The 12,175-nt window shown below is 44.6% G+C and overlaps 2 protein-coding genes across 3 annotated transcripts; one reads left to right on the top strand and one right to left on the bottom strand.

Moving 5' to 3' along the window:
• Positions 1–7: 7 nt before the first annotated feature.
• On the bottom strand, positions 8–4,364 carry asb3 (ankyrin repeat and SOCS box containing 3). Its single transcript, XM_079293435.1, has 10 exons — positions 4,323–4,364; positions 3,221–3,428; positions 2,596–2,763; positions 2,336–2,448; positions 2,130–2,262; positions 1,775–1,952; positions 1,136–1,354; positions 741–1,043; positions 519–652; positions 8–412 (listed from the first exon to the last, which is right to left on the bottom strand). The coding sequence occupies exons 2-10, from the start codon at positions 3,420–3,422 to the stop codon at positions 237–239; spliced, it is 1,626 nt and encodes a 541-aa protein (XP_079149561.1). The 5' UTR covers positions 3,423–3,428; positions 4,323–4,364; the 3' UTR covers positions 8–236.
• Positions 4,192–11,106, top strand: cUnh10orf88 (chromosome Un C10orf88 homolog). 2 transcript variants are annotated; one of them, XM_079293439.1, is made up of 9 exons: positions 4,192–4,604; positions 5,358–5,537; positions 5,768–5,965; positions 6,260–6,329; positions 6,501–6,692; positions 6,977–7,099; positions 7,248–7,362; positions 7,910–8,120; positions 10,063–11,106. In XM_079293439.1, the coding sequence occupies exons 2-9, from the start codon at positions 5,398–5,400 to the stop codon at positions 10,331–10,333; spliced, it is 1,320 nt and encodes a 439-aa protein (XP_079149565.1). In that variant the 5' UTR covers positions 4,192–4,604; positions 5,358–5,397; the 3' UTR covers positions 10,334–11,106. The 2 variants fall into 2 exon arrangements, with proteins under 2 accessions (XP_079149565.1, XP_079149564.1); XM_079293438.1 differs by having other exon boundaries at positions 5,354–5,537.
• The last annotated feature ends 1,069 nt before the right edge of the window (positions 11,107–12,175 follow it).

Genomic DNA, 12,175 nt, shown 5'->3' with positions numbered 1-12,175 from the left:
ACAGAACATCAAAAAATATTTTAATGTGATTGAATAGTGCTGTAAAAACATAGGTATACACATACACACACACTGAAACAACATTGAGCTGCCATGAGGAGCTGCAACAAGCTGACACAGTAAACATATCAAATGGTCAAACAGTGTGAAATAAGATGATTAAATGTGAATAGGTGTCACAGCACATGTCTGTGTTGGTGTGTGCTGCTGTATCCCTGTGTTCAATTTGAAAGTGGTTATGATGGCGGTGAGTGCGTGTCGGTAGCTTCTGGAATGTCTCTGAATTGGAGGAAGACATGAAGTGGGGCGGGAACAGGGAGCTGCTGCACTACATTGGTCCTCATCAGTAGATCTGGTCCCAGCACTGACCTAACCTGCAGCCGGCAGATGTGGGAAAGACAAGGAATGGAGTCTAGCGGGAGGAGGGCAGAAAAGAAAGGGACAATTGTCATCACTCAAAGTTTACTACAGTTCTGTAAAGCAAATCTGCAGTGCACCGGTATGTTTTGTCACTGTACCGAGATGTGGACGTGGTTCCCAGGTCTTCTCTGCCCGTCTTCCATCCAGAATATGTTTCAATGGGAGAGATAGATTCGACCAGTTTACAAACTCCAGCAGGTAATTCAACACCTCGCTGTCTGCCTGCTCCAACCTAGAACGCAAAGAGGACAGAAAGATATAGATCGAGTACAGCCATCTGATACTTGACAAAGAGTGGACAAGTGAGAGGACAGCCTTACATGCGGGGCTGAAGCAGCAAAGACGGTTCCAGTCCTGCCTTTAGAAGCAGCGGAAGCCAGCAGACGGCAAAGTGTACTTGGTTTAGTGCCACACAGAGCAGCTCCCTCAGTTCCTGCAGCTTTAACACACTTTTCCCATGATGAGTCGGCACAGGACAGTCCCTGGTCAAAGTCTCCTGTCGAGGGATCCATCTGTGCTCAAGTATCAGTTGCAGCAGGTCTGTTTTGACATTGGCCAAGGCGTGAATCCAGTCCTCCTCACTCAAAGTTGCTCCTGCAGCTACCAGCAACCTCACTGATTCACTGAAAGAGATTTTAATCAAAGTCAAGTACGAGTCCATGGGTTTTGTGTTCTGTGGACTCTGTGAGGGGGTCAAATCTGATTCCTAACGAACCTGCACGGGTCGATGGATGTGCGACTCAAGGCCAAGGAGAGCGGCGATCGGCCGCCCAGGATGCGTGAGCGGACCTGAGCGTCTGGGCTATAACCTTCCTTCAGGAGCATCTCGACACTCTTGCTCTGATGGCTGTAGACGGCCAGGTACAGTGGACTCACCATGCCATCACCACGGTCACACACACGGTCCGTCACAGCGATCAGCCTCCTGAGGACACTGCATTGATGAAATGACAGAGTCAGGGGAAAACAATATGCTACCTTAGCATGCAGCACCTCCTAAGAAGGGAACAATGCGTCGATATTAATGATCAGTACTGAGACGAGAGGAAGATTAATCAGTTAGTTAATCAACCGAAAAGTCTTATAATTGGTTCATTGTCAGTTATGAATCAAATATTGTTACTTTGGGCCCTGGGAAACTGCACTATTTTCCAACATTTAATCAAATAACAATAAAAAATGACTTATTTAGATCTCACATTTTTTTCAATTTAAACATTCTGAGACAGTTCACAACAAATTGACAAATGTAACATATGATGAGGGATCATAACTAGACATCACTTCACATTACAAAAGGTCAGGAATCACTGCACAACAATACATGATTGAGAGACGGGTTATGAGTCAGTACCCGATGTGGCCAAACTCAGCGGCAGCATGAATGGGAAGCTGTGGCCACTCACGACTGCAGGCTAGATTGGGATCTGCCCCGTGGTCCAACAGGAAGTCCACACAGGCCTGGTGGCCCTCCTGAGAGGCGATCAGCAGCGGTGTGGCCAGATCAGCTGCCTGAGCGCTCACACTGGCCCCTAAATCCAAAGAAACACTGGATTACTGGTGTAAGTGAGGAGTGAAAAGAAGAGGTGGAGAGAGAAGCTGGGACACAAGAAGATAACTCTGGTGCATGTTGATCAAGTCCCTGACCAATATTAAATTGCAAAAAACAAAGTTATACTAACAGGCATCAATTAAAAATATCTATCTACCGGCATTAACAAGGATTTCCAGGCATTGCTGTTGTCCATACTGTGCAGCCACAAAGACAGGGGAGATCTTATGGTCGTCGAGAGCCTCCAGGTTGCACACGTCGACCAGAATGCGTACAATCTCACTGTGACCCTGAGAAAATAAAAATGAAGAACAAGTGAGGATACACCGCACAGTGTTGTGTGTATTTCAGTTCCATAATTACCTTATAAACAGATTGATGAAGGCAGGTCCAGCAGCACGCGGTGTGTGTTCGGTCGACCTCCGCACCTTGACTGACCAGCAGTTCTACAACCTGCTTGTGCCCGCCGTCAACAGCTGTTGGACAACAGATAGCAGCTGGTAAATATTGCAGACAACATTAATCCAATCGCATCCAATTTAACTTTTCAAAGGAAATGTATTTGGTCAGGTTTGTAGACAGTACAGAAAACACATGAACACAAGTTTGATAACGCGTTATACCTGCGTACAGAGGACAGGACAAGTCATGCGTTAGCTGGTTGATGTTGGCATGTGCTTTCAGGAGCAGTCGGAGAACAGCCAGGTGTCCCCGCTGCGCTGCCAGGTAACATGCAGATTCCCCCCCATGAGTCACAGAGTTCACATCCGCAGCACAGCCACGGGGGGAGCCTGTTGCTCAGTCAGACACAGGAAGAGGAAAACAAAAGTTGTGTCGACCTGAAAAACTTGATGAACTAACCGCCTGTTTTTGTACATTGTTGTTTGCACATCATGCCTATTCTGAATGTTGCATCATTCATTCTTTTTGTTTTGCACCAGTGAATAACAATTGTGTTCAGTACTGTTCACTGAATACAGATGTCTGACTAAATAAGTCCGTCGTATCTCTGATGTTAAATGTGAGGATGTCGTGCTTTTCTTTGTCTATACAATTGTAAATATGAATATCTTTGGGTTTTGAACTGTGGGTCCACTTTAGTGCCAAAATGATAAATCAATTCATCGATTAGTTCATTGGCAGAAAATCTTTTTTGAAGTTATTTATCCAGAAACATATCTAAGCATTCTTTCTTCCAGTTTCTAAAATATGAGAACTACAACCCTGAGTTGAACAATGACTTCTTACCGCGCGCAGCCGACAAGATCTCCTGCACACACTCCTCGCTGCCAGCGGCTGCCGCCTCGTGCAGGGCGTTCCAACCGCGGTTGTCTCGACAGTCCGCGCTGAAACCTCTCTTCATCAGCCTCCTCACCCGCTTCCTGCAGCCGGAGCGAGCTGCAACAGCAACACTGGAGACTGTGTCTCCGTAGCACTCTGTGAAGTCCATCCGCTGCTTCAAAAGGAGTTAGAACCATTAATTACCTGTGTGGCCTGTGTGGCTGCTTTCCTTGCAGTGTGGCAGAGGGTCGTCAGGCAGAGTGAAACACCTGAGGCAATTAACTCCACTGGCCCTGTGTGCCAGTGCACCCTTTATAAAAGCCTCTGGATCTTCAGTTGGCTCGGGCTCCTTCCTGAGACCCACTTTGGTTCCGGTTCGTTTTACACGATACAACACTGCATATACACTTCACACGCACCCACACTGCTGAAATGACTGACTTCACATGCCACTGTTTATGTTGTCTTTTTCATTTCTTTAAACTTCATAAATAATTAATCAACTGCCTCATTGAATGCGTCTCCCTTTTTTGTCATGGCCGTTCGGCCCGGTTTGTGACAACATTGTGACTACATTGAAGAGGTCAATATTGTACTTTTTACCACATCTAAACATGCACAGCAGTAAAATGCAACATACACATTGATGCAGCAGTAATAATAATAATCCAGAAACATATGGTAGATAAACACAGGGAACATTTTACTGCACAATACTTGTCCTCTAAGTAAAGTACATTTGGCTGATAATACTTTTACTAAAGTGAAGTTTCCAATGCAGGAATTATACTTATGGTATTGACACTTTTATTTAAGTCGAGGATTCGTATATAATCAATAGAGGACAAATCCTGACGGAATGACAACATTTAATAGCAACTTCAGGCTCCAAGCTAACGCTGTTGACATAACGTTAGAGATTTAAGTCAGCTAGGTTGCTGACGTTCACGAATCACAATATATAGTTGAAAAATGTCACAAGCTTCAACGTAACACTATATACAAATACATGACACACAGTACGTATAATTATTTGTTGTACTTGGGGGAAACAAAGGTGCTTATTTACCAAAAATAGAACATCAACGCCTGGGTTGACGTGAGTCGCTGCTTGATGACGTCACATCACAACACTCCCGTCGCGTGCCGCCTGATACAAGGCAGCTGTAGTTCGTCGCAGTGGATTTAGCGTTTTAGCTACTGGTCAGAAATTCACCGTTTTATCATCGGTTGTACCTTTGAATCCGGTTCATCTGCAGTTTTTTAAAAACGTCTGAAGAAATGCGAAGACGAAAATAAAAAATCGGATGGAATCAAGCTAATCAACAGTTTCAACCGGGGCTGTTTTAAGGTAAATTAAAGGTGAAAGTTTCTTGAGATTAGCAAACTATATTGTTTATTTATGGTGCTGTAGCAAAGACTTAACGGTCTCAATATAATCTATATTTATATTGATTTACAAATATACGAGTCAAAACACCCCAACATCACAGCTGTCAAATGCTTTAACCTGCAGTTAAAGCAGAACCTATAAGTACATAGCATTAAATATACTTAAACTAGATGTATTTATTGGGCAGAATAGCCTATTTCAGATTCATATGTATTATATCACTGGGTTCGTATTTATTGATGTATTAATATTAACGTGTAGTTACATGTGTAGCTACTATATACTGCTGGGTAGTTTATCTGATATAATAATTGATTAGTTGATTTAATCTGCATTAATAATCGACCTCAGCAAAGATGTTGTCGCTCAAGCTGTAAAATATATGACGTGGAGTAAAAAGTACAATATGTGTGCCATAGAAGTATAAAGTAGCATGAAATGGAACAAGCGCCTCAACATTGTACTCAAGTAGAGAACTTGAGTACAATGTAAACTATATTACACCTCCTGCACATACATACACACAACATATGTGAAGTTCATCTTCTTTGACATGTCAGATGTATCCATATAGTTAAGTTCTTAAAGTCTGTAGACGCTCCTGATTTGTTTCCTAAACATCTCATAACATGCTACTTTTTCCCTGAATTGCCTCAATACTCATCTCCTACCCTGTCTCCTAAGTTGTTCCCTACTTTGTGTCCTAGCTAGTCTCCTAGTAGGTTACAGCCCCTGTGGCCTCAGCAGCATCATGGTGGACATTGCTGTGAAGAGCGGAGCTGCTTGGACCTGTCACGCTCAGTTGGCTCAGGTGCTGCTTCCTGTTCACGTCAGTGACATAGAGGATCATGAAGAGGAGCTCAGTCCGCCAGAGGGAGACGAGACAAACTGGTGAGAAGCTTCTATTCAAGTAATTATCTGTAGGAAACGTTCGTGAACACTTGTGTTAAATGCTGCTGTAAAGAATAGGATTCTCCCTGTTTGTTTTCATCGTTTTGGTAAAGACTGACAGAAGTTAACTGTGTGTGTGTAACGTGGGGAAACAAACCTCACCACGTTATGTAAGTAAAAGGGGCAAAGCTGAGTGAACGCCACCTTTGACACGTGTCCTCCCCTCACAGGGGCGGCCCAGTGCTGCTGGAGCAGACAGAGGAAGGCTCCCCTTGCGTTCTGACGCTCCGCTGCACCCCCTGCTCCCCGACCGCCATCAGCCGCCTGCTGCTCGTCAGCGAGGCTCGAACCATGGAGGTGTACGAGCAGACGGGAGAATACTGCGGTACGGTACGAGGGCAGAGGGACGACAGCGTCCAGCCAGACAGGTATACAGTATATTGGACTTAAGTCCGAGCCAATGAACAAAATCAAGAATATAATGACCAAAAATGCTTCATTCGTGAATGAAGCCAGTCTGGAGTTTGATCTCCATTGTACGATGTTGAATGCAGGCCACTACGTCACAGACGCTTTAAATAAACTTTCATTTCGTCGCCATTGATCCATTTGTTGTACATTTTTGATGGATCGGTTTCTGGTTAAGTTCAGATCACGTCTGAGTTTGATGAATGTCGACGGTAAGTTGAAGCGCTGTCTCCTCGCTCTTTTTTTGCCCACAGTTCAGACAGAGGGCCTTTCTACAAGAAACAGCTGATCCTGGAGCATCCGGCCTCCGCCTGTGAAGTGAAGGTGAGCCGCGTTCAGAGAGACGTTTGACGTCTGCTGGAGACCGTCGATCTTCTAAACTTTCATCCTCAAACTGTTGAGACATTTTTTAAGTGCTTGGGACAATTTCTATACATGATATACATTCTACATTTGTGTTGACTTGAGTTTGATCATCTGGCTTCGGTGTCCCAGCTGCTCTCCCTGGGCGGTCGCAGCAGTGTGTTGGTGTGTCGCGTCCTCGTGGGCCTCCAGACGCTCCAGCCCTGCGCGGCCCGCGGCCCCGGCATCGACATGCAGCGGGTGCAGTGTCTGGTTGAGGAGATGGGGACGAGCCTCTCACCGGGGGCCCAGAACCTCATGGAGATGGTGCACTTCCAGCAGAAGGTGGGAGTAAAGGAGCAGTGAGTTACTTATTACCTCAATGACCTCTTCTGGCAAAGAGAGGGAATTACAACAACAGCAGCAGCAGCCATGACTTCAGTCAGAGGACGATGCTGAGGGACTTCATGTTGTAGCTCATAACCTTCCACTTGCTTGAACTTCACTTCACTTGTGTGCCATTAGGTTTGAGATCAGTTATCCACCTTCAGGAAACCTTTGGTTTCAGTTCATTCCAGCTCACTATGAAAATCAACTTGCTACGTGACAGGAACTGTGTTTCTCTCCAGAACCAGACCAGCTCTCTGGGTGGCTTCCTGCCTCTCCTGATGGCTGGTGGAGGTTTCTCTGCCCTGGCTCAAGGAGCCAACATCTCCCCAGCAGCCGTCAGCAACCAGCCCCCAGGCTCCAGGGTATCAGTTATTATCATCATTTATTTTTGAATGTCCTGCAATGATAAATCCTTTCTTTAGCATGTCCACTAGCAGCGTCATGCCAGTGAAATGTGTGTTGAGAAAATGTTTGCATGTCAGATGAATGGTGTTGTTTCTGTGTCGCTAGCGTCCAGTCGGCTCCATCAGGCCTGCAGATGAAGCTCCACCGGCTCAGAACGGAGCGATGTCAGACGGCTCCTCCTCCTCCTCCCCAGACCTGCTGGTGTCTGGTGTCAACACGAGTAAGCACCGTCATTTATCTCGGTCAAAAAGGAGCACACAAGGCGTGACTCAGAAAAAACGACTTTACCTTTTTGCTGAAACGTTGTTGAAAATCACAATTCGGAATGTCTTAAAGTTTTTATGGATATTTTGTAGAAAATGTCCTTTCGTCATGTGATTCTTCAGGCCTTTACACACACACATATACAGTATATATATATATATATATATATATATATACTGTATATGTGTGTGTGTATATATATATATATATATTGTGAAAGGTAAGTCATGCCGTCATGGTTCGTACTACGGAGCCTCCGTGTTGTTGTACATTATTTGTCGCAGTAAAAAAACGTCACTTGTCCGCGAGGTTATATTTGTGTTCGTCTTGCTTTGATCAAAAAATAAAAAACATCCTCAAGAACATTGAAAGTGTGAAACGCAGCATAAGCCTGAAAATCGTTTGCAGAGGCCTGAAACAGAACGTCTGGGTGATTCTTTTCTGACTTTTGGAATTCCTAACTCTTGAGCTGAGCGGTTTGTGATGTGTTCTTCCATCTCCAGCGAGCAGCGGGACCGGAGGTCCAGCGAGCCACGCCCAGCTGGCGGAGATGATGTCTCACCTGCTGAAGGCTCAGGGGCCCGGCCGGGCCGTGGGCTCCGGCCCTGAGCTTCTGCCCATACTCCAGAGCCTCTGTGGTCAGGTGACCCAGCTGAGGCTGGAGGACGCGACGGCGCTGGCAGAGAAGGAGAAGATGATGAGAAACGGCTCATGGTGGGTGAAGTTCAGCGAGTCCGTCCTGTTAAGAGTGTTTCAATTCAGTACAACTCGCTGCTGCGCAGAGAAACAACACAGGAAGAGAAACAACCTTGTGGCAGGAAGACGTTACTGCAGCTAACGAAGGCTCCCAAACATGGAAGATCAAATGTTTTAAATAATAGCACATGGTTATTGTTATTACTACTATACTATACGATATGATAACAGCACTTCTTGAGATAGTCTTATCCTGTAGTAATCATTCGTTTGGTGGTATTAAACAGTTTGGCAAATTTGAAGTTGATCACCGTGTTTAAATCTCTGCAGCCACGTCGTTGTGTTGGTCACGTTGTTGGGGAGCCGAGGTCGGTGTGGAGGAAACGGGCTCTTCAATGGGACAGTGCTTCTGCTTGTGTTAGGTCGCATTGTTAGCTGACGCCCAAACATTTCCCACTGCGTCATGGTAGAACATTCACTGATCTCCAATCTGCCTGGCAACACAAACAAAATCTCATAATGCATCAGACCGCCTGGTAATAAAGTCACTGAAGCTTTTATCTTCTTCTTTTTCTGGTCACGGTTGTGTTCAGCTGACAGACCCGGCCACATAGTCCGGGTTAGCGGTGCAGGGAGGAGGCTGATACGGAGACAATGGAGTTCATTTATCAGCATCGTGAATGTTTGAGTCCTTCAACTGTTGACAAACTGCACCAACCCTCATTGAATAAATCAAATCTTTCAGTCACCGCTGACACACAGGCTCAGTATCAGTTAACTCAATGTAACATTACTTTCACTCTACAATAAACACGTGTTTACGAGCTGCTGCTGCTGCTGCAGTTTGATAATGAGGCTCTTTGACGGAGCAGAGCAGCACATGTGGGTTCAGAGAGAATGTGTCTGACTCCACATCGAGGACAGGACGGCAGCTCAGCGGTACGTTTCACCCACACATCAGTGGAGTTACCACAGTTTGATACTTTGAATTAGATTCCAGAAAACGTGAGGAAGAGGAATATCTGTAAACTGAGGGACGAACAAAAGTGTCAATTGAGTGTTTGCTTGTTTTAAAGATGCTGATCAGTTATCTCGAGTGAAAAGTGAAAGAATTGTTCCTGGAACTTTGTTCTTTCTTGTGTACTGGCTGTCCTCCAACCTCGTATTTGATGTTCTTGGAAAGCTTGTGATTTCCCAGAATGCTTTTCGTCTAATGCAGGACGTTGTTGCTTGTAGGGTTAGGGAGCGATAATGACAGCGATAGAAAGTGTTTTTTATTTTCAGAAGAGAAACTTTGATATTAATGTTGCTTACGACCTAAACCCGTCTTGCTGTTGCATTGCATTCTGGTCTGTCGTGATTCTGTAGGTGCAGAAATTGATTTCTTACTTTTACAACAAATTTCTCACCAAATCTTGACCAGTGATTTGTAATGACGCTTGCACATAAAAATACATCAACGAACAAAATAGAACTAGACATTCAAAGTACATCACCAGCTGATTTCCCCTCAATTACTCGACTCTTTGAGATCCTTGAGGGTTAAAAAGTAATTCTGAGAAAAAGAAACAAATGCAAAGACATTGAGGACGACAGCAGTGCTGCAGCAGGACTCTGGTGCTCAGCGCTGCCTGTGTGGCTGCTTTACTTTTACTGTCTGTTTATATCTGAGCTTTTGTCTCTGATGTGACTTCATGTTTGTTCATGAATCACTCTCATTCCTCTCCACTACAATTAAATATGACTAATTGAAGTGCTTAATAGAAAGTCACATAGTTATCATGTTTAACATGAGTCAGAACCTGGACTAACGAGACCTGGTCTAAAAATGACATGTTGGGAGTTATCAAACTGCTGTTTGATTACTGTTCATCTTTAAAAGTTGCGCTGAGTTTAACTTCATCAGATCACCTTTTTGTTATTGGCAGTAACGTTGCCTCGTGTTGCCTCCGCTCTGCAGGGAGTTGGACTCGGCCATGGAGCGTCGTCTGGAGGAGATGGAGAGGAGGCTGAAGGAGCATGTGGACCGTCGCCTGGACGCTCTGGAGCAGAAGCTGGAGAAGGCCCTGCTCAGCGTCCACGGGACCGTCGGAGCAGACCGCCCCGACGGCGGCCACGCACCGAGTCCAGAACCGCCGAAGGCCGAACAACATGCAACCCTTCCTGCCCCCGAAGCTTCTCAGCTACACCTCAGTGTCAGAGGGAGAGCAGAGCAGGACGCAGACGACTAAGAGACACAGTCGAAAGAAAAAAGGGCTGAAATGGGATTATTGATAAAATAACACAAGTATCGCAATAACCTGCTATGAAGAAAAACAATGCTGTTTGACTCCGTGTCCTGCTGCCAAAGAAACATCTGTCACGGTGTGTTTGCTCCACTGTTGGACGGAGTGAATGTCCTGGATGTAAGTTCAGCCGACAGAAAGCAAGAATCTGTAACTGCAGATATCCATGTTACTAACATCACGCCCTGTGGCTGCAATGCATTCTTTGAAAGTTAAACCACATGAAAAAGAAAGTACCTGGAGATACGTCACCAACAACAGGCCGTCTGACAGCAAGCAGCTTATTTTAAACCATCGCAATGTAGTCATGCATGTGATCTTGTTGGCAGGTTTTAACATTACAATTATATACATGCAACACCAGCAGAACACTTATTTATTCATGTAACATGTGCACGTAAACTATTGTCCTCCAGGTCTCAGGATCCACATGAACTCGTCAGTGTCCTGAGCGACAGTTCTTCTCATTCACACCATGACTGGAAGTCTTTGCTTAATCAGGCCTTCACGTTTGTTTCAGTCGTTTGGTTCGAATCTCAGAATATATATATGTTTATATATATATATAGTATACTGTATATATAACACGTAACTGATTCAAATGTGTTTTAATACGACACTGTAATGTTTTAAATAATGGACATGTCTGTAACATAAAGCTGCCAATGTAAACTATTACAAGGACAGTTTTGACCTGATGTTGATATTAAAAACAATAAAAATATATTCATACAGATGACTGTATTCTGTTGGGGGGGTTAACTTCTCTTCAAAAAACAAAGGGGAGTAAATTACAATCAAACCTGCATAGAGAGGAATGAACAATGAGATGATTCTGTTGAGCAAGGCACTGACTTGGCAAGAGCTCGGTGCCTTTCAGAAAGCTGGAGGACAGCAAGACACGAGAATACTTTACAGAAAATACTTGTAAGAGCCGACAGTGCTGATTTATGTGCGGACGACGGAGGCAGTTACAGGAAAGCGTTGCTCAAGAGTTCAAATCAACTGAGCCGATGGTTCCGTCCAGGAACGCTGGTCGGAATAGAACCATGAGGTTCTTTGTATGTGGAGAACCGCTGCCGTTACTCGAGGAGATGGTCGATGCCAAAGGCACCGTGCATGAACCAGCTGGCAGCAGAGCCGACTGACGTGAAATGTGTCACACATGACATAAGGAGGATAACATATTGTAAGACCATGTGCAGATGTCTGGTCAGACAGCGACAGCCCATAGAGACAATCTCCAACATTAACCAAGACATTTAAATGTAGAATAGATGTTACTTTCTGTAGATTAAGGTTCGGACACAATGACACCGTATGCATCATGAAAAAGACAGAGTGGGATAAATGTGAGATATGCAACTGTGAAGAAAGTGTTGAACATGAGCTGAGTGGAGGAAGTTCAGCGTGGAAAGAGACTGAAGGGCAGAGTGGTAGATACAGGAAGTAGTGCAGCATCAAAGGACATTTTATTTTTTGAATGGAACGGGTTTAATATCCAGAATATAACTTCGACATGAAGTTCATTTTTTTATGATTCTTTTTAATTTTGGTTTGTTTGTTTATTTTATTTATTAAGAATAACATTATCATTGTGTTCAAATGACAGTAGTCACAAAGTCATGATGTTACACACTCCGGTACAGTAGGTGGCGGTATGCACCTTAAACGTTGGTTTGTAGTCCGCCATTAAACTGGAAGAAGAAGAAGAAACACGCATGTTTATGTTTGCTGGTGGCCCATGCTGCTGTAGCTACACGCTAGCAGCCTAACACGCTACTAATG

The sequence above is a fragment of the Melanostigma gelatinosum genome, assembly GCF_949748355.1.
Source record: "Melanostigma gelatinosum genome assembly, chromosome: 21".
Lineage (NCBI taxonomy): Eukaryota > Metazoa > Chordata > Actinopteri > Perciformes > Zoarcidae > Melanostigma > Melanostigma gelatinosum.
Note: the sequence above shows the minus strand (reverse complement) of the source record. Positions and strands in the feature narration are given on the sequence as shown.

What these genes read in the sequence shown, in the direction of transcription:
- asb3 (XM_079293435.1), bottom strand. Translation starts at nt 3,422, where the DNA reads ATGGACTTCACAGAGTGCTACGGAGACACAGTCTCCAGTGTTGCTGTT. An exon ending in GGAAATCCTTGTTAATGCCG is followed by an intron (nt 1,953 to 2,129) that starts GTAGATAGATAT and finishes CTTTGGATTTAG; the next exon opens with GGGCCAGTGTGAGCGCTCAG. An exon ending in ACATCCATCGACCCGTGCAG is followed by an intron (nt 1,044 to 1,135) that starts GTTCGTTAGGAA and finishes AATCTCTTTCAG; the next exon opens with TGAATCAGTGAGGTTGCTGG.
- cUnh10orf88 (XM_079293439.1), top strand. Translation starts at nt 5,398, where the DNA reads ATGGTGGACATTGCTGTGAAGAGCGGAGCTGCTTGGACCTGTCACGCT. An exon ending in CCTCCGCCTGTGAAGTGAAG is followed by an intron (nt 6,330 to 6,500) that starts GTGAGCCGCGTT and finishes TCGGTGTCCCAG; the next exon opens with CTGCTCTCCCTGGGCGGTCG. An exon ending in TGGTGCACTTCCAGCAGAAG is followed by an intron (nt 6,693 to 6,976) that starts GTGGGAGTAAAG and finishes GTTTCTCTCCAG; the next exon opens with AACCAGACCAGCTCTCTGGG.